The 25,925-nt window shown below is 42.6% G+C and overlaps 1 protein-coding gene across 1 annotated transcript in view; it reads left to right on the top strand.

Annotated features, from left to right (window-relative positions):
• The window catches only part of TTF2 (transcription termination factor 2), a 37,980-nt gene extending 12,969 nt beyond the window's left edge, over positions 1-25,011 (top strand). Inside the window, 16 exon segments of the mRNA XM_006172502.3 lie at positions 1,140-1,267; positions 2,708-2,789; positions 4,605-4,724; positions 6,369-6,519; positions 8,587-8,692; positions 10,662-10,843; positions 11,562-11,715; positions 12,042-12,133; positions 12,966-13,048; positions 13,568-13,701; positions 14,671-14,841; positions 17,758-17,816; positions 18,667-18,817; positions 19,528-19,610; positions 20,980-21,054; positions 24,130-25,011. Coding sequence (XP_006172564.2) covers positions 1,140-1,267; positions 2,708-2,789; positions 4,605-4,724; positions 6,369-6,519; positions 8,587-8,692; positions 10,662-10,843; positions 11,562-11,715; positions 12,042-12,133; positions 12,966-13,048; positions 13,568-13,701; positions 14,671-14,841; positions 17,758-17,816; positions 18,667-18,817; positions 19,528-19,610; positions 20,980-21,054; positions 24,130-24,274 — 1,916 coding nt within the window. The 3' untranslated portion in view covers positions 24,275-25,011.
• The last annotated feature ends 914 nt before the right edge of the window (positions 25,012-25,925 follow it).

Genomic DNA, 25,925 nt, shown 5'->3' with positions numbered 1-25,925 from the left:
TTAGGAGTTGGGGATTAGTAACACTCTATTTAAATGAGTGTTTTCATCTCAACTCTGCAGAAAACAATGAATTCAGAAATAACTGCAGAATGAAGATCCCAGGTAGAGCCTCAGATACATCATATGACCGTTTGGTTTGCCGATGAGGAGACAGGAGCTCGGGTGGGCTGGCAGCAGTGACTAGAAAGGCTGCAGCCATTTTTCTCCCAAGTGCTGCTTGAGACGTAGAGAGGGAAAAGGAAAGAAAGTGCAGAGAAGGAAGGGAGGGGAGATGGTTGAAGAGCAGTGGTCAGCAAGGGGGTGAGGAATAGACATGGTGCCAGGTGAAGCGAAGGGCCCTCTGCCTGGCCCAGGGGCACAGCAGTGGCCACTCAGGACTATTTGGAGAACATTGTTGTGTCACAGCCTCATTCAGTAATCACCACAGTGACCCAGTCGCCTAGAGAAAAATTAAATTACAATAGATTATTAAGGTCAGATGGTATGTAGCATGTTTTGGAAAGAATTCCATTAAAATAGCTTTTCATTTAAAAACATTTTGATATTTAAGTGGTTCATTTTTGTTTGTATAGAAACCTCTTGGATACTTCATTCTTAAACTTGCAGCCAGCTAAGGTGCTTGTGTTTATGAACTGACTTCAGGAGAAGCGCTCTGTGTAGGGGAGGGTGAGTGGTACAGCACAGGCAGCTCGGGACGTGCGCTTCGGGGTCGTCTCCCCCCGTCTGCCTAGACCTCAGCAGACTTCTGGCTCTTCTATTGCTGGCTTTTCTTCTTTGCATCCAACTCTAGGGATCTTTTCTTCCTAAAATTCTGATGGCATTATCTTGGTCTCTGCCACCTCTTCAAAACTGAAAAGGAAATACCAAAAATATTAGGGGTTATCTTTTTTTTTTTAACTTCTACTTTCTAATGGTGTATCCTTTACTAGAGCTCCTGTTAATGTGATTTGAAAAAAAAAAAAACCAGACAGACAAATAGGCAGTTGGGATAAAGGAGTCTGTGAGTCTAGGAGAATCCAGAGACAAGAATTTTTAGACCATACAGGTGCATCACTTGGCAAATAATGAATTGCCTTTTTGCAGCGCTGGCCAGAACGTAATCCTTGCAACACCTTTAGGTAACCTCTATTTGTATGCAGGCCCTATGAACCAAGATCGCCTCCATGCGGTATGGAAGATCACAAGCGAGGCCATTGATGAGCTGCATCGGTCACTTGAGTCGCGTCCTGGGGAGACAGTGGTGGCAGAGGATCCAGCTGGGTTGAAGGTGAGCCAGGAAGGCCCCCAGGCAGAGGGTCCGGTAGCAGAGTCCCAGCGCCCACAAGGAGGGGGGCCAGCTGCTGTGAACGCACCCACCAGAGTGTCACTGTAATGTACCCTTTCTATAGGTGACATGGAGTGGCTTCCCTCACGGTACCTTCTTTTTCTCTGCTTAGCAGTGAGAAGAAAAAACAACACTTTTTTTTTAATTGAAGTATAGTCGATTTGCAATGTTGCATTACTTTCTGGTATACAGCATAGTAATTCACATTTATCTTCCTTTTCATATTCTTTTTCATTATAGGTTATTACAAGATAGTGAATAGAGTTCCCTGTGCTCTACAGTAGGACCTTGTTGTTTATCTTTTTTGTATATAGTAAACACTTTGCTTTTTCATGAAGTTGTAAAGTTACTTATGTCCAGAGCAGTAACAGATCCATTTGCTGAGCTTTGGTAGGTGCCCCACGGATGCAAAGTTGCTGCACTACATGAACTAGTTGGGGTGAAAGTGTGTGTACAAGAAACATTTGTAAGACAGTTAGAAAATGACTTATGACAGACAGAGAATGTGTGGTATCACGTGCTACAGACTGCAGACAGAGTACAAAAGGGATTTGAAATAAAGGGAAAAATACTCTTTAAGTCAACAATCATTTGTGCCTTAAAGAAAATGGAAGCTTAAAGATAGAGGGGATAGAAACCAAACACTCCAGTTAGAGGGGGTGGAGGTCGGAGGGAAGTTACAGAGGTTGGTATTAGTAAGGGATGATCAAGTGACATCAGTCCCTGAGCTGGGAGCAGCACGTGACATAGCTAAGCAGGCGGAGTCCCTCACTGTGGGGCCTGGCATTGGCCAGGGAACTTAGACTGGAATAGCTGAAGAGATATTATGGAATCACTGCAGAATTTTGAGCAAGGATGTTTTATGAGGGTTATTTATGTCACAGAGTACAAGATAAACTGGAGTAAGGAAAGACGCGATGGGGGAACCCCAGTTAAAGGGCTATTAATTTATGACTAGCAGTGCAGACTGGGACATTGCCTACAGAGCGGAGAGTCATAGTTAGGAGATTATGAGGAAAAGCCGGTGAAAGTAGGGTGACCCGTCAGAGGTCTTGGCTGCAAGCAGTAGGAACTGACTTGGGCTGACTGAGCAGACAAACCAGGACTCTCACCTGACGGGGAGAGGGGCGGCTCTAGACAGGCATGCTGGATGATTGGTAGAAATGACAACTGTCCTGGGCAGACCAGGACTGTGTGGTTACCCGCGGTGAGAGGGTGGAGTCCAGGACTTCCAAGATGAAAAGAGCGACTTATGTGGCAACAAGAGTATTGGGAGGGTCATTTACAGAAAGTAACAGTGGGGCATGGAATCCACGTAGCCAGGCTCCAGTAGAGCCTCTCCTCCAGCATTTATACCTAACTTCCGGTTGTTACCGTCGTCAGGTCCCTTTGCTGCTGCACCAGAAGCAAGCATTAGCCTGGTTGCTGTGGCGGGAAAGTCAGAAGCCACGAGGAGGAATTCTGGGTGAGTCTGGTGTGAGGATAAGAGCCAGCAAAAGTTCTGCTGCATTGCTTCTTTTGAGCCTCGACAACTCTGTGGGTCATACTCTAACACCCCATCTGACAGATGAGGAAACGGCGGTGCGGGAAGCTTAAGTCATGTGCTCAAGGGTACACAGCCCTGCGATCAGCCAGGTCTTGGTTGCAGGCAGTGGAAGCTGACTGGCTGATGAGGCAGAGGGGGCCCATGGATTCTCTGGGAGATGTGGAGGGCCAGGCTGGAGGCCAGACTTCTGGGAGCAATGGCCAAAGCTAAGTCACAAACAGAGTGTCCTGTGGGAACTGTCACAGCTGCTTTGGTCCATGGAGCAGCAGAGGAAAGCACTGCCACCCCAAAGTGAGACACTTGTCTCCCCCACTTCCTGCAGAAAGCATTTCACAGGAAGCCTCTTTTCTGATGTTGCTCACATCTGAATCGAAGACCAGTGTGAGTGTCTGTGGTCTGTACAGCCCGGTGGTTCTGTTGGTGCCTTAGCTGCAGGTGAGGCAGGAAGCCAGTTTTTCCAGTCTCTGCTCTGGGGACTCGTCAACCTAAAATTTTCCAAGGTGCTCAACTTCCAGAAAACATGACAGATGTCCAGTATCGCTAGAAGGTGTCTGTGTCTGAGTCCCCAAGACCACCTCCGGTTTGGGTGATTTGCTCAGATGCACACCATATAGCCATATTCACAACTGTAATTTATTACAGTAAAATAAATTGAATTATTTTGATTCATTATAAATCACAATCAGCAAAGGAAAAAGACACAGGGGGCAAAGTCCAGGGGAAGCCAGGTGCAGATTCCAGAGGCCTTTCCCAGTGGAGTCACAGCGGGTACTTAATTCTCCCAGCAGGGACCTGTGGCAACACATGTGACGCGTTGCCAACCAGGGAAGCTGGTTAGAGATTTGATCCCCAAAGTTTTTAGTGGGGGCTGGTCACATAGGCAGCTTCAGCCTGGTGGGGACTGAAATTCCAGACTCCCAGAAGGAATGCAGGTGTTCAGAGTAAACCGTACTATTGGTACAGGCAGTTTAGGTACAGTGAGCCCTCTTACCAGCTGTGGGAATGAGGGGAGCCCTCCTGAAACCTGAGTTCCCACATGCCAGCCAAGGCCCAGCCCGGTAAGCTGGCCTTTTAAGGGAGAGCAGTCGGCTGCTGTGTTAAGTCTGTGGACAGTGGCAGGGCCCGAATTTGAACTAGAGCCCTTGCTGTGACATTTTACTTCTGCTCATATCAGAATGATTATTTAAACTGTTAGAAAGAGAATAATAATATTTGATAGGGTATAAATAGTAAATTAGGTAAGCACAGTAACTGGCACAATGGTGATACCCAAGAAAGGCTCGTTTATTTCCTTCTTTAATGAGTAAGTTAAGGGGATGGAGGACTGTCTTGGGTTAACACTAACTCTAGAAGTCTGGTAGTAAAGTGGGTGGTAGGATATATCTGCTGGCCCTTTTTGCTTTGGCAGGTAGTAAAGAAAAAGACGGGGCAGCAGCATCAAACGGAGGTAGATAGCAATGAATGTGTTAGATAAGTAACAACATAGCACGGCGACTAGGTAAGGTCTAAATAATGAGTTTTACATTTTCTAAAAGTCAGAGTAAATGTCTTAGTGTTCATTTCAGTAAGAAAGACAAAGGCTTCCTTAGAGGAGGCGCAGAATAGAGACTGGAATGGTGCTAACAGCAGAGGACAAGGGTCACTGACGTCTGCCTGGGGCTGCTTCTCTGGGGGCTGAGCTGCATCTTTGCCCTAAGACCTTTGACCTCCCCTATTTTTGTTTTTATTTTCCAGCGGATGATATGGGATTAGGAAAAACCCTGACCATGATTGCACTCATCCTGACCCAGAAGAATCAGGAGAAAGATGAAGAAAAGGACAAAAAAACAGCTTTGACTTGGCTTTCTAAAAATGGTATTCAGATGTCCCTTGCTAGCCTGCTGTTTTCTAGATCCTGTGAGGCAGTGGAGGGTGGAAGGTTTTCAGCCATGAAGGGATTCCTTTGGTCATGTTTAATTAACTTGCTGGAAAACTAGTATCAGACTACTTTCCTGTGGTATCCTTTCTGCTGCTGGATACGCCAGCTGTAAGTGATCATTTTTTTCCCTCTTAATGTAAGCTTAGCTCGATCTGTGATTAGAAACAATTTTATGAAGAAAGCTAAGGCTCTAGAAAACTTAGTTTAAACCTAGTGAGTGTTTCTGTTAATGTTGAGAGTGTAACTACAGGGTAGATCCAAATTAGTTAATATATTATTTTTTGAAGAAAGATCTGTCACAAACTCAGATTTTATCCACACAGCAGATGTTGTTTTCCACATTTCTGAAATTCCAGGAGTTTCCAGATTCTAGACAATTTCTCTTAATCAGCTGCCGTTTTTAAAATGTGATAACTGTATAAGTACCTTAAAGGTCCTATATATTATGCATAGACAATGCCACATGTAAGTTGCTGTGTACAAAATACGTTTCTCAGTTGGTTAGACAGTGAAAAAATCTGTGGCTCTCTGCCCTCGGGGCCTCTAGGGATCATGGTTACAGCTGGACCCTGTGTCCCTGTGTGGAGTAACAGCACATGTGTGCACATACACACGCACGGAGGATGAGGGTACAGGGGCCAAATACTCCATCACTAACTGGTTCCAGAGTCACGTTTGCTTCTCTTAGGGGGTTTTGTACTAACACTTTAATGGAACTGTAATTATGTTATGCTTTTCAGAGAAAAGTAATAATACTCTCCCGTAATGAATCAACTCAGGGCAAGTTAGGAAATCCATCCAGCTTCTGCCTTCTGGCCACTGTGAGAGTGCACTGTTTTTTTTTTAAACTGAGGTCATGTATTCCCCACTGTCCTTCTCCATCTTTATTTAGCCTCTCTCTGTCTGACACGTTTATAGGGGCACATAAAGAAATAATTAAGTGTTTTGAATTAAAAGATCGTCTCTTTCATTTTCTATTCTACTTCAGGCAGACCCTCATTTTAATGCACTTTGCTTTATTGCATTTCACATATATTGCAGTTTTTACAATTTGAGGGTTTGTGGCAACCCTGTGTCAAGCAAATCTACCGGCGCCATTTTTCCAACAACATTTGCTCACTTTTTGTCTCCGTGTCACATGTTAGTAATTCTCAAAGTATTTCAAACCCTCCACCAGTAAAAAGATTATGACTTGCTGAAGGCTCAGATGATGTTAGCATTTTTTAGCAATAAAGTATTTTTAAATAAAGGTTTTTTTTTTTTATAAAGAAATGAATGCTGTTGCACACTTAACGACTATAGTGTAGTGTAAGCATAACTTTTATAATGTCCTGGGAAACCAAAAAGTTCGTGTGGCTCGCTTTATTGTGATACGCACTTTATTGCCGTGGTCTGGAACCAAACCCGTGATAATCTCTGAGGTATGCCTGTGTAAGCTATGTGTACAAATAAGAGCAGCAGCTGTTAAAAATATCAATTGAAGGGATAAAAGTCAGGCAAGGGAAAGAGATAATGCCTTTGAGAAGTTAAAGCTATTCAATGAGTGTAACTAGGTGTTGATTTTTTTCCCCCCTCCCAAGACTCCTCTGAGTTCGCTTCCCACGGAACACTAATCATCTGTCCCGCTTCTCTGATCCATCACTGGAAAAATGAGGTGGAGAAACGTGTGAGCAACAGCAAACTAAGAGTTTATCTCTATCATGGGCCAAACCGGGATAAACGTGCAAAAGTGTAAGTGCAGAAATACTGCAGTCAGTGTGCGGTGCTCAGTGGCTTGGCTTAAGGGGCCATACTGACCTCACCTGCTCTCCTGGGCATTTCATTTAGTCAGGGCTAATGGTATTTGTGAAGATCAAAGGCATGCTCATCACCAGACCTGTGCTGAGACATGCGTCTTGTGAGATGGGAATGATGTTCTGTTGCTATATCCTTGTCACTGTCCTCAGTAAGCTGCTGCGTGAGTCAGCCTGAGATGCCTGCATAGTCCAGCCAGGGGGCAGCAGCATTCCCCTGGTAAAAGGGGCTATGTCATGGTTATTTCACAATTGCTGAATTTCTGATTCCAAATTCACATTCTCTGTCTATTAGTGTGAAAGGAACCAGCTTAGTCTTGCCAAGCATCTTGGCACAGTATTAATAATTAGGTGATATAGTCTGGTTATATTTTTATGGCTATATTTTTCATATATGAGCCATCTAAGAAGTTTTAGATTCAATTCCTGAATTCCTGAAGGGGTTTGATCAGGAAGTAGGAAAGAAAATGCTTTTTCAAAAGGTGATTTTAGTTCTAGTCTTTGTCTTTTGGTTTAAAAGGACTTGTTTTTCGTTCCTAATTGTGATAAGGTGGTCTGGGTGGAACACTTGCTGACTGAGTCAAGAGCTAAGTTGTTTCTGGCTCTGATCTCTCTCCCCAGCCTCTGACGTGGATATTTTATATCCTAAAGAACAGGGCAATTGTCTCTCAGGGGTACATTGCCAAACTGGTGACCTTCAGGCTTACACCAAATCACCTCTGGTGACTGGTAGTCATTTCAGCAGACGGAAGGTATCAGGGCCGCGGTGGCTGTCCTGCATGCCTTCTCTGGCACTGAGTACTGTAAGGGACCTGCCTTTGCCCTAGATTTTTATTTAGAAGTAAATTGCATCTTACTTGATTTGCAGCTTTGATCATACTGGGTTAGGTGTTCAGAATGCACCAGCTGACTGATTGGAATCACTCACAATTGTACTTCTTTCCATGCTGCTAAGGCAACCTGTAGACATTTGCTGCCTTTCCAAATTAAGCATATCATTTTGGTGGGTTATTTTTGGGGAGGATTAGGTTTGTTTCTTTATTTTAGCAGAAGTACTGGGGATTGAACCCAGGATCCTGTGCATGCTCAGCACGCACTCTACCACTGAGCTCTACCCCCCCACCCAGGCATGTCATTTTTACAAAAGTATTGAACTTCTCTGAGGTGCATGATATTAAACTTTCTTGGAAAAAGATTTGTGCTTTTTGCTAAGAATCTTGACATGTAAAGAGTGTAGGCAAGCGGGGAGGGGAAGTAATGGGGTAGGGAATTAAAAGGTACAAACTATTATGTCTAAAATAAGCTACAAGGATATATTGTACACACAGGGAATATACCCAATATTTTATAATAACTATAAATGGATTATAATGTTTAAAAATTGTGAATCACTATATTGTATACTTGTAACTTATATAATGTTACACATCAACTATACTTGAATAAAAAAAAAGAAAGAAGAAATGAGTGTAGATGAGGTAAGCTGAAAGTGTACAATGTGTATTTTATGCCCAAATGTCAAAGCTAGCTAAATGGGTTTTCACAAGTCTGTCACAAAACAGTCAGGAGAAAGTATCACTGATGGAAGATGAGCTGTGCCTTGAGGGTTTCTTACTTCCTTGGGACTTTAGTGTCATCCGTGTCAAATCATTTCTGAATATTAACTTCCAACCCTACCTGACTTTCTGTTCTTGCCAGATCATATCAAGCATAATAGGACACCTGCTAAAGGTTATCCTTTCTGACCTGGATGGGAAGAGGGAGGCTGTTTTAGCTGTAGTGAGTAGATTGTAAAAATGATCAGTGGTCAGACATAGGAAGCCAAGTGTATAAAATTGACCTCTCCAGAGTCATGTGTGTGTGTGTGAATTAAGGACATAAATTGATGAATTCTGCTGTCTGTCCTTCCAGCCGCAGGAATTTTTGTAAAGGAATCAACTCTGCCTTTCCTTGTCCGTGTCATGGAGGGATCGTTTACCGTTTGCTTTGTGTTATATCTATGCAGCCTCTCTACGTATGACATTGTGATCACTACCTACAGCCTTCTAGCCAAGGAGATTCCCACGAAGAAGCAAGAGGGAGAGGTCCCAGGTGCAAACCTCAGTGTGGAGGTGAGGCGGGGGGGCTGGCTGCCAGGGAAGCAGAGTTGGAACCACAAGACCGGTTAACAGGAGTCTTTTCACAGCATCAGAGATGGCAAAGGTGCCCTCCTCCCAGAAGGTCATGAATGTCGAGCTGTTTTACTGATGGAAGCAAAGAGTTCTTCCCTCTGACCCTTCTCTTTTACTCTAGACAACCTCCTCAGCGATAAAGGTGGAGACTTGGTACAGTATTTAGCTGTGTTTTTAGAACTAATGACAACTACATTGTAGGTGTGGTGGTAATCATCACATGAATATAGGAGAGCCTCCCTTGTTGCAATTTTCCATTGAGAGTCTTTGGGGTCTACTCTCAGGATGTGTTTTAAATTTAGTGTTAGGACGAGTATTTTAGCACTAGTATTTTGGTATTAAGCCATTATTCCCTGCCATCCTCCACCTCCCGGGAAAAGGGGTTGCAAATAATAAGCCTACAATGGGCAGAGGCTAAACAATAATCAGAAAAAAAAAACCCAAGCGTTTGTTGCTGCGTGCAGGGTAGTCTCAGTTATGTATTGCAGAGGCTTTATTGCACAGCTCTTGTGTGCTTCCCCTGGAAATACAGAGTTGTTCCAAGAGCTGCTCTTTTGCATATGCTTTTATTTTTAGTACAAAGGATATTCCAGATTTGTGTGCTTGGGGAGAGCTCTGGCATGCTTCTCCATCTCCTGACCGATTCTGCCGTCTTACATGTATTAACTTTTCAGATTCCTCAATAGTTCCTCATAGCTGTCAGGCTAAAACCCTAATTCTTTCAAATGATATGTTAGGCCTTTTATGCTCTTGCCCTACCTGAGTGTCCCCCATCTCCTACACCCCAGCCCTTCCTGGGGAGCCTCATACTCAGCCTTACCCGGGGGTTGGGGGCAGGGTGCTTCGCTCCACACCCTGCCGTGCCTTTGTGCCTTTGTTCTCCTCTCAGTAGAATGCTTTGCCTCCCCCTCTGGTCAAGTGCATCTCCTAGCACCTTGTGCTTACTTATGTCCTGGCACTCCATCAATTCCACAAATACTGAATTACCTAATACATGCCAGACACTACTCAGGTCTTAGGGATGCAGCAGGGAACAAGACTGACTAGATTCTCACTGTTCTATATTGGACTGTTTTGTTTTGTTTTTTATTTTTTGTTGAAGTGTAGTTGATTTACAATGTTAGTTTCAGGTGTACAGCAAAGCGATTCAGTTATACATATACATACATACATATATATTTTTTTTCAGTTTCTTTTCCATGACATTTCATTGTATATAGTTGAATTGAATACAGTTCTCTGAGCTATAGAATAGGTCTTTGTTTATCTATTTTATGTATAGTAGCGTATATATGTTGATCTCAAACTCCTAATTTATCCCTCCCCCTCTTTGTACCTTTGGTAACCATAGTTTCCTACTGTTCTGTGTTGACTTATCCAGTGGGACTTTCCATACATGCACTGTGTTGTCATTATCTTTATGCTTACTTTGTTTTCTCTCCACAGCTAGATTGTGAGCTCCTTGAGGGTAGGAATTGTTCTTTGTGTCTGGCTTAGTATCTTACATATAAAAGTAGACTTTTAGTAAATTTTTAGAAGCTTAGAAAAATTTAGTAAATACTTTTATCGGTTGAGTGAATTTGCAGGCACAACAGTGTATCCCTGACCCGTGGCCAGTTGCTCAAAAGTGAGCTAGAAGAATACAGAAAACCTAAATTAGAAAACAGGTTACCCTTAAGCATCTTATGTTCAAGGACTGGGACCTCAAGTGAGTTGTTTATTTGTACTCATTGGAGTTTCTACTCTTGGTTTCTTAAGCTTAGTTCTTATTTCAGCGTACTTGACCTAAGCCATCAAACTTGAAGGTAAGGATGTGTCTCCGATACCTGCCTGTTGTTTCCCCTTGTCTTCTTGAAGACATGCACGTTTTCCCCGTGCTCTTGTTGGATTTCACGTGTCTTTCTTCCAGGGTATCTCGTCACCCTTGCTTCGAGTAGTCTGGGCTCGAATCGTATTGGATGAAGCTCACAACGTTAAGAATCCCCGAGTGCAGACTTCCATAGCCGTGTGCAAGCTCCAAGCCCAAGCCCGCTGGGCTGTCACCGGGACCCCCATTCAGAACAACTTGCTGGACATGTATTCACTGCTGAAGTAAGTTAACTCTTTGGGGTTATGTAAATGTGAACCTGGTCGGGAACCCTTCATAATTATTTCATATCTCATGATAAAGCTCCAGTGTGTACCACATTATCTTGTGTAGCAGATGGCAAGCCTATCAACCTTTAAAGGGCAAAAGAATTAATATTTATGAGAAAATAATCTGTTGGTTGACTGGCTGATAGAGGACTTTGATTACATCCAGCCCCTCTATATGGGAAAGTATAGGTCTGATTAAATTAAAAGAAACAAAAGTCATCTTTCTTCAGTCCAGGGAATGTTTTGGGCTATTTCGGCCTTAAAACCTATGGCCTGGGGTCAAGACTACAATTTATGTGAAGCCAACAGAAAAGAATGCTGATTTTAAAATACTTGCTTTTATTCAAGTCAGCTCATAAGAGGATATAAAACTTCTTAACTAGCCTTTGAAATTTTGGGAATGAATTCTGGCTATCAGTTATATGTCCTGTTGTAATGATACAAACACCATTAATGGGCAAATCTACATTTTTATAATGTGGTTTTATAATGTGGTTATTGACTTGGATCCCTTTGCTCCGTCTAGCAGAGCTTTGCTATGAAATTCGCTTTTAAAGGTGATTGGATGACATGTAAAATCTGATCTGCTTTTCATCTATGCCTGTCTTTGAACTTTTCCTCCATCCTCCTAATCTTCATTTCTCTTCTCTGTCCTTCCTCCTCAACAAAATAGATTTCTCCGTTGTTCTCCGTTTGATGACTTCAATCTGTGGCGGAGTCAGGTTGACAATGGTTCAAAGAAAGGAGGAGAAAGGTTAAATATTTTAACAAAGAGCCTTTTGCTGAGGAGAACAAAAGACCAGCTGGACTCCACCGGCAGGCCCTTGGTAATCCCATGAGACCTGTCCCTGGGGGAGGCCGAGAAGGAGAGGGACCATGTCCTGGTCTCGGCTTGAACAGCTGTCTGCTCTGCTTTGGGAACCTCTGAGTCTTCCATTTTCCTGCGAGGAGGCCCTCGGGCCGCTGTCCCACACCTGGAGTCACAGCAGTCCTGTTGTGCCGTGTGTTAGAGCGGTCCTGTTGTCAGGGAAGGGTGGGAGCCGCTGTCCAGGGCTTGACCAGATTTCCAGGGTCAGCCCTAGGGAGCAGACTCTGTGATACTCAGTTGAGTTGTATGACTTCATCCCGGCTGCCGTCTCTTTCACTCCCCCAGGTGGTGCTGCCCCAGCGGAAATTTCAGTTGCACCATTTAAAGCTTTCTGAAGATGAAGAGACAGTTTACAGTGTCCTTTTTGCAAGATCAAGGTGTGTGCAGTGAAGAAGCACCTTCTCACGTCTCTTGTTTCATTCTTGTTCTTGCTTGGGAGTGCGTCAAGGGTCAAGGTTCCTCAAACTGCAGTTGTGGTATTACTGATAAGTTGGCTATCTGTGTTTCTTTTTTTTTTTAAATCCCCCTTTTTCTCTCCTTACCCCCTCCCCAGCTCACCTTTGTCTCCCATCAAACCTGCTCCTCATTGGCTTCCTTGCTTAGAAGTTCTAGGCTGTGGTCACTGTACGCGAGGTCTTTCTGGCCCTCATGGGGCCATATGAGGAAAGCATATCTCTTTGACCTTTGACCTGTTATCCAGCCTCTTACTGAAACTTTAACAAAAACTGCTTGGTAATCCTAATTGTCATCCGTTCTTTGCACTTTCTCTAAAACTCTCATCCTTCCCTGAATTCAAGATTTATGTTCTCCTACTTGGTACCTCTCACTTCCAGTGTGAGTAGGCTTCTTCTCTTTGTATATCTTATATTTTAAAGTAAATATAATAAGTTATAAAAATTAATAAATAATATAGATTATCCATACTAGTTAATAATATATTACTATGTTACATATTAATATTAAATACAATACTAATATTTTATAACATTAATGTATTTGTTAGTAGTTATTATTTTTGAACAATTTGGCTTTTAAGGTTTTTTTTAAATTACATGTGGCCATGCTTGCTATGAGGCTGACTTCATTTAACAAGTCCACTTTTGTAATTTTTCAAGGTCCCACTGCAGGCACGGTTAAGCAGTGACCACTATAAACCTATTTGGTCATAGCAAACGTTACATGAGCATTTTCTTTCGTGATCTGAGGCAGGTCAGCTCTGCAGTCCTACCTAAAAAGACATGAAAGAGGGGACAAGGAACCTGGAAGAAGCCCTGATAACCCGTTCATGAGAGGTGAGCAGTGGGGCACTCAGAAGGACATGTAATTAATGGAAATGTAGGTTCAGATTTGGTAAATTCTAGAAATGGGGTCGTGAATTCTTTTTTTTTTTAATGGAGGTACTAGGGATTGAAACTAGGACCTCTTGCGTGCTGAGCATGTGCTCCACCACTGAGCTATGCCCACCCTCCCCCCTTTTCTATACCCACTCCCCAAGGGTCGTGAATTCTTGATCTCAGAGACTTGACCTAGGGACCTCAAACCAAAGGAATATATACTGATCCGTAAGCACCAGACCTGGTGATCTAAACTTCTTTTTAGTCACTTTTGACATCTGTTTTATTAAAACACAGGTAAGACTAGAAAGAAAACCAGTATTTCATTTGGCTTCATTGGTAGAGAAGTGAGTTAGAACTGTGTTGTTGAGTCTCAGATCATAGACGTTTAAAGTCGCCTCATTGCATTCACGGGTCTTCCCCATATTTCTGATTTAAACCCTGCGCGTTTCCCGCACCTGTGTCCCTTCTTGGCAGTGGCCCAGGAGTTCGGGTCCAGTGGGCCTGGTGCCTCCGTGTCCGCAGACTCTCAGACATCCAGCACCGTCCACATCCTGTCACAGCTGCTGAGACTCCGCCAGTGCTGCTGTCATCTTTCTTTACTGAAGTCGGTAAGTGAAGCCCTGTGTGTGGGGCCCCAGTCGGGCTGCGGGCAAGTCCACCTCCACCTCCTGCAACCGGGACAGTCTGCTGGAGCAAGGGAAATGCCACTTGGGGGTGTTTCTGGCTTTTGGTGGGGCAGAAAAGAAGAGACTTGTTTATGTTACTTTATTTTATATTAACCTTTATCGATCTTGAGATAATTCCCATGATGTTGAGAACAGTTTTTTATTTGTCTTATTTTCAATAAGCTTTATTTTAGAATAGAAAGTGGCATTTTGTTAAGAAAGAAACCACTTTATGAATACTTTGGTTATTTTAAGATGCCATAAAGCTAATTTAGTTACTAGTTTTAAATCTAGTTGTGAAAACTCAAGTATTTATACAATTGGAAAAGTTGCCATTACATTGGATAGAGGCACATCTGTAGTTAAGAGGAATCTGTTACTCTTTTTTTTTCTTGGCAGTTAACAGTTATTTTCTCCTTGATTATCAAGGATTCTTATTTTCTTTATACTCTTCTGAACTTTCCCAAATTTTCTGTAATAAGCATACTGTTTTATAATGAACAGAAAAAACTACTCTTAGTATTTGAAAATATTTTCTTTATTAATAAATTTTTTTATTGAAGTATGTTATTCTTTTGAGGAGCTGCAATAATGCATCTCTTTTTAGGAGGTAAATTGTATCTTGATGATCAGTAGCTTAATTAACTGTACCATTCCAGCTGGGGAAAACAGAACGCTCTTGTAATCTGTCTGACAAGTCTCTAAAAACTTCCATTATTTGATTTATTTTTGATCTGGTGAAAAAACTTGCCAGATTACATTTCAATCATGGTTTACCTGTGGAGACACTGTTGGTAAGTCACGAGACATTTTGCTGTGTGATATATTAAGCAGTCAGCACTCCGCTGGCACGTCCCATGGCTCGTGGCCTCAGCTCCCCATCCACTGTGTCCCCTGTCTGACTGTGCCCAGGCCCTGGATCCAACAGAACTGAAGAACGAAGGCCTGGTCCTTTCCCTGGAGGAGCAGCTCAGCGCCTTGACCTTGTCCGAGCTCCGTGATGCAGAGCCGGCTGCCTCTGTCTCCCTTAACGGCCAGTGCTTCAAGGTGGAGCTTTTTGATGACATGAGAGAGAGCACCAAGGTACTGGGGTCTCCTCTATTCTGGTAGAAAGACTTGGACTCCTCCCACATTTCCCTGCGTGACAGCGGTGCATTTGTCCGCACAGGTACGGCCGTTTGACTGCAGGGCTAGAACGGTTAGGTGTTAGCTGGTCACATTCCCCCTCCAGTCTTAAATTCTAATTTCATTTCATGAAAAAAACTAAAATCTTATTACCTAGTGATTTTTTTCAGAGGGTGACTTGGGCCAGCGCATCTGTCATGGATTCCTAGGGAGGGAGCCTGTCAGGTTTCTGCTGGAGACAGGGCCCGGGCGAGTGAGCAGCTGGTTTCAGAAAAACAACAAAGGCTTGACCTTCCAGACTGTGGAAGATGTCTGAGTGCCAATTGCTTTGCTCTGTTGAAAGGCTTCCATCTGCAAATATCGTTTCCTGCCCGCCTCCTATCTTCATAAGTCTCTTTGTTCTGTTTTCACTGAAGCACTTTAAGGCTGTAGAGTTCTATCAGGGGAACGCCGGGGCATGTGGGCCTCGAGTCCTGCCTCTCTGCTGGCTTGCCGGGAATGTGCCCATTAACTTGCACTGAGCGGCTGGTTTTTTCTACTGCCTTCTGAGGCTGCCATGCCTAGTCTCAATCTCTCTTCCCAGGCTTTTAAAAAAATATAACTAGGAGGGAGGTCACCGCCAAGGGAATGGTGCACTTGCTTGCTCCCTTTTAACCTAGGCAGTAGTATACTGTGCTAACGTGTTACAGTCTACGCTTCACTTTAAATGGATTTTTCCCTCAGTCACTGAATTCCCAGGTATAATCTTCCAAGCTATCCTCCTGAACAAATCATTCACCTCTGCAAAAGGGAAGAATGCTTGGTTTCTTATATTAAACCAAAAGGTTAAAATGCATCACATTCATGCATCCAGTTTCCCTATCTGTATACATGTTTTGAAAACAGATCAACCAGCTTATTTCCTTCTGGCCTCTCAAAAAACTACTTGGGAGCAAGCGCCCCTTAGAAAATAAAGAGAAGCCATGTTTTCCAAGGACAGGAAAGAACAAGCAAATGTTCTAAGATACCACAGGTGAGAAAAGTAAACACACAGAGGCTGTCAGTGCTCATATACCTTCCTGTGCTGGGCTTGTTTTGTCATAATCGTGAATGTGCTTAATCCTTGCTCCTTTCTCAGCATCCATCCATTCAGTCTATCCACACTCAAAAATTTATGTACAGGGTTCTTTCTGCATCTGAGTTAAAGGGAATGCTATATATATAGCCTATATGTTGTTAGTAAATAAAGCCAAATAAATAGCATGATGACCTTTCATTAGATTTTTAAAGTATGTACCTAGATCTTCACCACTAGTAACTGAGAGGAACAGGTAAAGAGACCATATGTGGCTGGGCACCAGGTCCTAGCAACCTCAGTTAGCTATTGGGTTAAAACATAACATTCCTAATAATTTGTGTTCCCAACCATTTGTCTGATACTCAGGTAATTATGTACAGGGCTTCTTAACGTAAGCCCATTAGTCGTGGTTCAAACTCAAAGTTGTTTCATGTCGGGGAAGGGAGTTTTCTTTGGTAGCACAAACCTAAACACATACATGTTACTGGGATTCAACCCCAGCTCCTACACCGTGAATCCCGGTCCCACTGCTGCAGTTTTCTCAAAACACCTATCGCTAGGTTTTTCACATCCGTATGAAAATCAGTGTGTTCCACAACCACAAGTTGCCAAGACACCAGGCACTTCAGCTACCTGCTTTTTGTCTTCCTACTGGTTCAAAATGGCACAGTCCTGTGATGGTCTTCCTGCCCGGGCATCAGCGTGTTTGTTTAGATTGGAAGGTAGCCTCATGTGTGGGGGCCTCCACAGCTTACCACTAACACCACAACCTTTTTCCCTGATAAGGAAGCTGAGCTCTTAACTGGGAGTTCCAAAGTGATACAGCCCTGTGATGGCAGAGTAAGAACTCTCTGCATCTCCTGATTCCTGGTCTAATTTTCTTCCTTCTCTGCCATTCTAGGGATGAACTCTAGGTCCCTTAGAGCCTTTTGAAAGATCATTCCCATTAGCGGTCAGGAAGATTGAACCCAGCTGCTCTCCAAGGTCCTGCCCATGTGTTCTTCCTGGCTGGTCCCATGTAGATTTGAATGTGGGGTCTGATAAATACCCAGAGAACTTGCTGGGAAGCTTTAGCAAGTGTTCCTCAGTCTGGACAGGTCTTCTTCGTCAACAGCCTTTGAAGCAGGTCTCAAACTAGGTCAAGCTCTTTCATTTTCTCCTTGTGCAAATGTTAGGCTGGTGCCTTCTCTGGTCCAGCAATACATGCTGGGTGCCAGGGGTACAGAAACAGACCAGACACATGCTGGCTCTGCCTCTTTGGAACATCTCAGACTGTGAAAGCAAGAGATGATTAACAAGCAATTAATATATAGAATGAAAAAGACCATGATTATAGAAAGAAAATGTGCTATCGTAGCACATAAGCAGTGGACACCTGGGATTGGGGAGGATCGCCAAGAAGTGGCATTAAGTTGACAGAAAAGGCTGTTCTAGGCAGAGGGAACAGAATGGACAAAGATGGGACAAAGCATGGCTTTGTGGAGGAAGAATTTTGATGGGGCTGGATGATGTGAGCAGAGGCTGGATGAGGCTGGAGATGTGAGCAGAAGGCAGAGCAGCAGGGATCTGGGAGGTCACTGTAGAGGCCTGGGCTTTATTCTCAGCGGGAAGCCATTGCAAGGGCTCCAGCCAGAGGAGGAAAATAGGAAACTGACATTTTGGAACTAGCCCTCTGGCTGCAAAGAGAAGAGTGGACTAGTAGGAGTCAGACCATGCAGAGAGGCCACAGAGGAGACCAATCCTTTCACTCAGGGGAGAGAAAAGGGAGAAAAGCAAATTTGCTTAAACCCGCATATGTTAATATAACCTTTTCCCAGATTTCATCTCTGCTGGCAGAATTGGAGGCAATCCGAAGAAACTCAGGGTCCCAAAAGAGGTAAATGTGTTATTTCATTACCCAAGTATTGCTTGTAATTAAGCCAGAAAATTTGATATTGCAGATAGTTATAAATCTGAGCTCTTTATATCAAGGACTTGAGTCGGGCGCAGCAGAAAGCACCGAGGTTACAGCACACATCCCCTGTGATTTCTAATGAAAATATCTGTGGCACGGATTGAAAAGGCAATCCCTAGAGGACCAGAGTAAGCTAAGCATCTGAAGAGATGCTTAAGAGGAGGGAAGAAGGCTTGAAAAAAAAAGCAACAGAATAACAGATGCAAAAAAGGGAGGAAGCGGAGTGTGATCAGAAGGGAGCCCCAGAGTGCTGGGAACTTTCCTAAGTTGGGTGTCTGGATATAAGGAAGTTCATTTGTTATTTATTATACTTTACTGTATGTTATTCACAGCATTTGTAGATAGGAAATATTTTGATCTAAAAACTTAAACCTCTAACTAAAGCGTAGCATGGGGGGAAACAGAGAATCCGTAGCGGCTTATTGATCTGATTGACAGAGGGAGGGGCCTGAACCTTATTCTGCAGGAGCACAGACCTCCTCTGGATGAGCCCCCAGAAAATCGGAACCTACAGTGGTTACTTTAGTTTAGCCATCCCTTTATTTTGACTTCATTTAGCAGGTAAGTTGTAGACTGGATCTAGAAGTAACCAGAAGCATTATAATCGTGTGACATGACTTAAATGTGTGCCTCTTCCCCTTAGGTAGCAGAAAGCCTTACCTCAGCCACATTTGATAACTGAATCTTAAAATAACAGGCATGAAAGCCCTGTAGATGAGTTTGTTTAATCTCTCGTGGGGGTTATTGGTTTTTTGTTGCCTCCTTCCTCCAGTGTCATTGTCTCTCAGTGGACCAGCATGCTGAAGGTTGTAGCATTGCACCTTAAGAGGCATGGACTGACCTATGCCACCATCGATGGCTCTGTCAACCCCAAACAGAGAATGGACTTGGTAGAGGCATTTAACAGCGCCAGGGGCCCTCAGGTATGAGCCAATCACAGCAGAGCTATATAATTAAGAACAAATTTTTCTTGGTTATACAGATCCGAACATAGCTCAGTTCAAAAATATTCATAGCCCTGCTCTCTCCAGGTGTTTCTCATTTCTTTGACATTTACTGGGGGTACATATCAAAGTGTGCAAGTCCTCTAAGAATAAAATCTGAGGTCTAAAAGGAGAGGAAGAGCAGAACTGTTAGGATCAAGGGAATCTTTGTGGAGGAGGCAAGCCTAGAAGGATAGGTGGGATTTTGATAGGTGGGAAGGTGGAGGGAAGTAGAGGAACAGAGGCATCTAATTATGCATAACAGGAAGTTGGAAAGCACTAGTTGTGTGATAGGAGAAGCATAGCAATGGTGGGGGCACTTATGGAACAGACGGAATCTGGGTAAAGGAAAGTTTATTGAGCTAACCACCCCCCGTGCTCTAAATTGTAGTATTTATGTAATTGGCAGGCACACAATTAATGTTTGGAGATTGACTCACAAAAAAAGGTTAAATGAGCATTTTCTCAAAGACAAGGCATGGGAGAGAGCATCTCAAAATTTCGAAACAATGCATTCACAACAGCAGAAGGAAATTTGATAAGAGCATGTTGCCTCTTTGTGTTGATCTTGGGCTTGAACCTGAGGCAGAAGGAGAGGTCCACTATGAGACTGATTCCATGTAAAGTTAACGGTGTGCTTCCTTTTGAAGGTTATGCTGATCTCTCTCTTGGCTGGAGGTGTTGGCCTAAACCTGACTGGAGGAAACCATCTCTTTCTCCTGGACATGCACTGGTAACAATTCTGGATTATTCTTGAGTTGTCACAGCAGAGTGAGGAGACCAGCAGGCTAGAAGGGCGGTAGGGGGACTTCTCATGTTGAGTGTGCTCCTTCTGTATTGTGGAGATGCCTCTGTGCATACGTGTGTATACATGCAGATCAGAATGGTGTAGGGCTAGTTGACAGCCCCGAATTCCTAAGCAAACAAGGCTTCAAATGACTGTTTAAAATAGTCCATTCACTTTACTCTTAACATCTGTTTCCATGGAAATGGATCAGGGCTTTTCCTCCTGGCTACACCACTCGATGAAGGGTTTTATGTCTTCAAAACACCGTATTTCAGACATATTTATTGACGTCTAAGGAATCTCAACCTTGAAGAAGAGGGAGAACCAGTGCTCCAAAAGGAAAAGGCAAAGGAATTTTCTAATTATGTTAGACACACACTTAACACATAGCTTTGGACTCGCTGCACATAGTATTAAGACCAAGAGCATAGCAGCATCCTTCCTAGATGCCAGGTGAATGTGTTCATATGTTGCTAGGAGGAAATGTCATAATTCATCTCAGTTTTGATTTTCCAATTATGTCAATCAGGGATTGCTGCACCAGGCACTGTTGCCAGGGATTGTCATTTGTTAATTCCCAGGCAGCCCAGATGGGCACAAACAGGCCAGCCTGTTACTGTCTTCCTGGAGAATGTGTTTAGGCCTCACTTGAGACTCCCATATGCATGTAAGTGAGGAAAGCAGAATAAGAATTATGCTGGTTTCTGAACAGGAGAAACATTATCCAAGGTTTTAGAGGTGAGATGAGAAACTAGTTTAGAGTTGATAATGACAATCTATAAAGAAGGAAACAAATTAAGCCTCCTTAGTTGAATCATGAAATATCAAAAAGTTGGAAAAAGCATTATAGATCATTTGCCACTCCTCGTGTTCCCGAGTAGCCATCTGAAACCTAAAGGGTTGAGGTTAGATGATTTGCCCAAAGCCATCTAGCTAATTAGTGACCAGATTTAAACATTGGTTTAATCTCTGTTACTTAGAGTTTTCAACTGTGAAGAGTTACTATTAGCCATCTGACCCCAGTTTCTCTTAAGAGAGGATATCTGGGACTTTCTGAGTCCCATATGGACTAGAACAAAAATCTGCAAACTTTTTCTGTAAATATTTTAGGCTTTGCCAGCTACATAGGTCTCTGTCATATATTCTTTGTTGTAGGTTTCTGTTTTTGACTTTTTACAAACCTTTTAAAATGTAAAAACCATTTTTAGCTCGAGAGCCATATGAAAACAGACTGCAGGCTGGATTTGGCCCATGGGATTTGCCCACCCCTGGTCTAGGATGTCAGTAAGTTTGAGCTTTATCTGTCTCTTCACAGGAATCCGTCACTTGAAGATCAAGCTTGTGACCGAATTTATAGAGTAGGGCAGCAGAAAGATGTTGTCATACACAGGTAAGCAAGTCAAAGTCTCCCAGGACCGAATTCTGCTTTTGTGAAAATCTTTCTTGGGTGATGTTTTAATAGAATGTGAAGTATTTGGTGATCACTGTACTAATGGTGCTCGTGGGGCACCTTCTCCTTGGTACTCACAGTCAGGAAGGGAACTCAGGCAATTTGGGGGTGACCTTTGTGTTGGTCCTTGCAAAAGAAGAAGAGCTTATGTACAATGATGAGCCTTATCTTAGTTAAGGCAGTGCATGAAAGGTCCCTCCTCTCTTTCTCTCTCTCTTTTTTTCCACTTTTAATTATTTTGACTTTATTTCAGACATATAAAAAAAAGGATTCTTACAAGATTATCCCAAATTCTTTTTTTTTTTAATGGTAATTAAGTTTGTTTGTTTGTTTTTAACAGAGATGCTGGGAATTAAACCCAAGACCTCATGCATGCTAGGCATGCAGTCTACCACTGCTCTATTCACTCCCCACTATGCTATACTCTCCCTCCACCCAAATTCTTGATTGCAAGAACAATACCAAAAAATTCCTGTATACTGTGACACGCATGTGTGCGTGCATGTGTGTGTGTGTAAGGTTTTTTCTGGACCATTTGACAGTAAGTTGCAGACATGATGCCCCTTGACCTCTAAATAGTAAAATGTGCATTTTCCAAAAATGACACTCTTTTACATTACCACAGTAAAATTATCAAACCCAGGATGTTAACAGTTACATAGTCTGACCTGTGGACCTTACTCAGCTTTGCCACTTGTACCAGAGGTATCCTTCTCAGCAAAATAAAATCCCTGTTTCGCATTCAGTTGTCACGCTTCTTTTGTTCCCCCTTAATCTGGAACAGTGTCTCAGTCTTTCTCTGAGTTTAATGACATTGACATTTTCAGAGTGCACAGGCCAGTTATTTTGTACAATGTCCCTCTCTTTGGGACCCTCCTCTCTAAAAACAACCACCAAACCGGCCTCAGCAGTCCAGTCCAGTGTAGCTGTGGACCTCTTTTTCTCCTTCCTTTTCATGGCCGAGTTTCCTGAAGAATTAGAAATTGTTGTCCGTTCTTTACTTCTGTTCATTCCTCAACCTTTGCAAACTGGCTTTCCCCCCACTTGCTGCCCTGAGACTGCTCTTGCTGGGGGGGCACCAACGCATTTCACAACTGGCCAAGTACAGTGATCATATCAGTTGTTCTGTCTTCCGCTCTCTTCTCAGCTCACTTTGTTTGCACCTCTCTTAATCCTGTCACCTCCAGTAAGTCCAAAACCTGTATCTTTCAGCTCCAAGGTCTCCTAAACTTCAGACCTAGATATCCACATCCCTGGGAAATATCTGAATCTGTGTGTCCACGTATGCACTCATTAGTCATTCACTCGTGTATTTGTTTCATTCAGCTCAGAAAACTAATCCCTACTGAGCACTCACTATGTGCATGTTCCAGGGACTCAAAATGTCGCAAGCTGATACTGTTTCTCCCTCTGACCTCATATCTATCGATTCTTCTGAAGTCCTTGTCTTTGTGAACAGGATCACTGTTTATCTAATCATAGAGCCAGAAACTAGGCTCCGCCCTCTTTCTCACTTTTCACAAGTAAAGTCCATTCATTTTATTTTCTATGTGTTTCTTGTAATCCACCCCTTTCTTCCCATCCCACTTCCCATGCCCCTTCCTTTCACATCTAGATTTATTAGCATGATGTGCTAAGTCACTCAAGATCTGGTCCCCACCAGCCTCTTGAGCATCGACTTTTGTAATAAAACATAGTTTTTGACTTTTGCCCTGGCCAGACTGGACGACTTCCCTAGCATACCATGTTCTAAAACTCAGCCATGATTTTATACATGTTCCCATTCCCTGGGATGCCCTCCCCACTGTCCATCTAGCAAATCTTGGCTCATCCTACAAGTTGCACTATGAGTTAACTTTTTTTTTTAAATTGTAGTATAGTTGATTTACAATGTTGTGTTAGTTTCTGGTGTACAGCACAGTGATTCAGTTATACATACATGTGCTTTTTCATTATAGGTAATTACAAGGTATTGAATATGGTTCCCTGTGCTATACAGTAGGACCTTGCTGTTTATACATTTTATACATAGTAATTTATATTTGCTAATCCTAAACTCCTAATTTATCCCTCCCCTACTTTACCCTTTGGTAGCCATAAGTTTGTTTTCTATGTCTGTAAGTCTGTTTCTGTTTTGTAAATAAGTTCATTTGTATCATTTCTTAGACTCTGCATATAAGTGATATCATATGATATTTTTCTTTCTCTGTGTGGCTTCACTTAGTATGATCATCTCTAAGTCCATCCATGTTGTTGCATTATTTCATTCTTTTTTACAGCTGAGTAATATTCCATTGTGTATACATACCACATCTTCTTTATCCAGTCATCTGTCTGATGGACATTTAGGTAGAATGGAACCTTCCCTGAATACTTTAGACAGCTTTCCTTTTATTCCTCTTGCTCACTGGACATATTTCCTTTACAGCGCTTTCCAGGTCATATTATTGTAGTTGTTTGTTTTCATGTCTCTCTCTTGTGCTCCCTTTGACAGTAAGACTATGTTCATCACTCTGTTCCTATGCCTAGCATAGTGTATGGCATGTAGTGAATCTAAATCAGTACTTGTTGAATGTGTGAATAAAAGACAATGGCAGCATTTCCTCAGTTTGTAAAACCTATTTGCAGTGTGAACTCACCAAGAAATTAGACACACTGTACCTAAACTAGCACACATATTCCTAGCAGAAACTTGATAAACTTTTCTGTGTGAAAGCTAGATCTCTACACTTTTTTGGATCAGGATACCTTTTGCTTATTTTGGCATTTCTCAATTATCTTAGCTTCAGAAAGAAAGAAAAAGTCAATTTGAGGTCAGACATCATTTTTAAGTGGATATGTATTTAGTCAAAGTTGTTTGGATCTCCTAAAAATAGAGTTCTTAACCAAACCTAAGGAAACCTAAATAACAGAAGAAATCTCATTGGAAAACTAAAGCATAAATAGACATTTGCATGTGTCATTAGATATGCGGCTTTGGGTATTTGATTGTTTGCTTATTTGTCTACTTTTCAGATTTGTTTGTGAGGGAACAGTGGAAGAGAAGATCTTGCAGCTTCAAGAAAGAAAGAAGGATTTGGCCAAACAGATTCTATCAGGATCCAGAGAATTTGTCACCAAGCTCACCTTGGCTGACCTCAAAGTCCTTTTTGGCATCTAACTTCCTGGTTCTAGGTCTCAGAATGGCACCACTGTTGGTGAGCTCTCCTTGGCATTCCTTTTCACCATCAATCCTGACGCCCGCCTTACACTGAGGATCAGGTATCATGTTAAGCAGTTTGTTAACCAGTTAAGTTAACTAGTCAACTTATTTCCTGAGTGACATAGAAACCAATGAATTACTTCAGATAAAAGAAAGTGCTTTAAAGTCAGATAATTTGGAAAACAACCCTGGGAGAGTTGTACCTAAGCTTCAGTAAAAGCCCAAAAATCCCTCTGTTGCCTTTCTTGTCTCAGCTGATGACTGAGTGTTACTGCCTTTTCTAACACAGGCTCCACCCTATCTCTTCATCCCTCCTGCCGTATAACCACCTCCATGGGCCAAGCAGAGGGTGGGTTCCTACAGCCATCCCTCTGCAGTTGTTTCAGCCCAGGCAGTTCTTCTTCTTGGGCGGAAGGTCAGGGAGATGCTTTCTACATAACACATAGATGTTTAGTATTTGTGTCATCATATCATTTAGAATTTGGTATCGTATCATTTAATGTTATTATTGCTATCATATCATGTAGCATTTGTGCCATATAATTTAATATTTGTCTCATTTTTATAGTATTTGTAGTTTTACAAATTTACAGTATTTGTAGCATTTAGAATCATCATTTCATTTAGTATTGTTGTATCACTTAGTGTTTGTATTATCCTTGGTATAATCCAATAAATACGTGTTTGACAGTGTAGCAGAGATAATGCTTTTGTTCACTAACGCCCATTTCCTTTTTCTCCTGGTCCAGAGAGACTACATTTCCTAGTCTTCACTGCAGTTACGCGGGTCCTTATTACTGAGTTCTATCTAAGTCAGTGGAATGTGGAGAGAAGTGATGTAAGTCATTTCTTACCAGCCCTCTAAAACTTCGCAAGTGATTCTTTGTGGTGTTTCTTCTGTCGTTGGTCCACTGAATATGAAGGAACTGGTGGAAGACTGCAAGGCCCTAGGGAATTGTGACACCACTGGATCAGAGTCTTAACCTGTTGTTGGCCATGGGCCCTTTGGTAGACCAGTAAGCCTCAGTTCCTGAACGTCGGCAGAGAAAATCCTTGCCCGTATGTGCCTCCCTTCTCAATCCAGCACACCCACATTGGACTATGACACGAATCAAGAAGTATTTTTTTTTAAAAACATGAGATTCGGGGGTTGTTTATACAGTGATTAGTATCCTGACTAATACAAACTCTTGAGACTTTCTTACTTTGGGAAACTGTTCAGACTCCCATCTTCCCATTAGCAGTCATTTCCAAAACACTTGCTCTGCTGATTTCTGCTAGAAAGAATTGTACTTCTTCCTAGATACAGCTGTTGCTCTCCTCTGAGTTAGGATTAGGAGACAAAGCCCTGCGTTAGCCCAGCCACAGTATGGACAGAGGCACTAAGACCTGGCTAAGCAAAGATGCCCTCTAAAGACAAGGTCTGAAAATACAGAGGTAAAGACAGTAAGGCCTGCAAGGAAGAGTTCTGACTTAACTTGAGTTCGAGGTTCCCCTTGGCTGAGGGTATAGCCTTGGAAAAATCACTCACTTCTCTACATTCTGGTTTCTGCATTTGTGGCAGGCGTTGTTTTTAGAACTCAGCAGCTATGGTGAGGTCCCTGATAAA

Source organism: Camelus ferus, chromosome 9 (assembly GCF_009834535.1).
Source record: "Camelus ferus isolate YT-003-E chromosome 9, BCGSAC_Cfer_1.0, whole genome shotgun sequence".
Taxonomy (NCBI): Eukaryota; Metazoa; Chordata; class Mammalia; order Artiodactyla; family Camelidae; genus Camelus; species Camelus ferus.
This window is presented reverse-complemented; position numbering and strand designations above follow the sequence as displayed.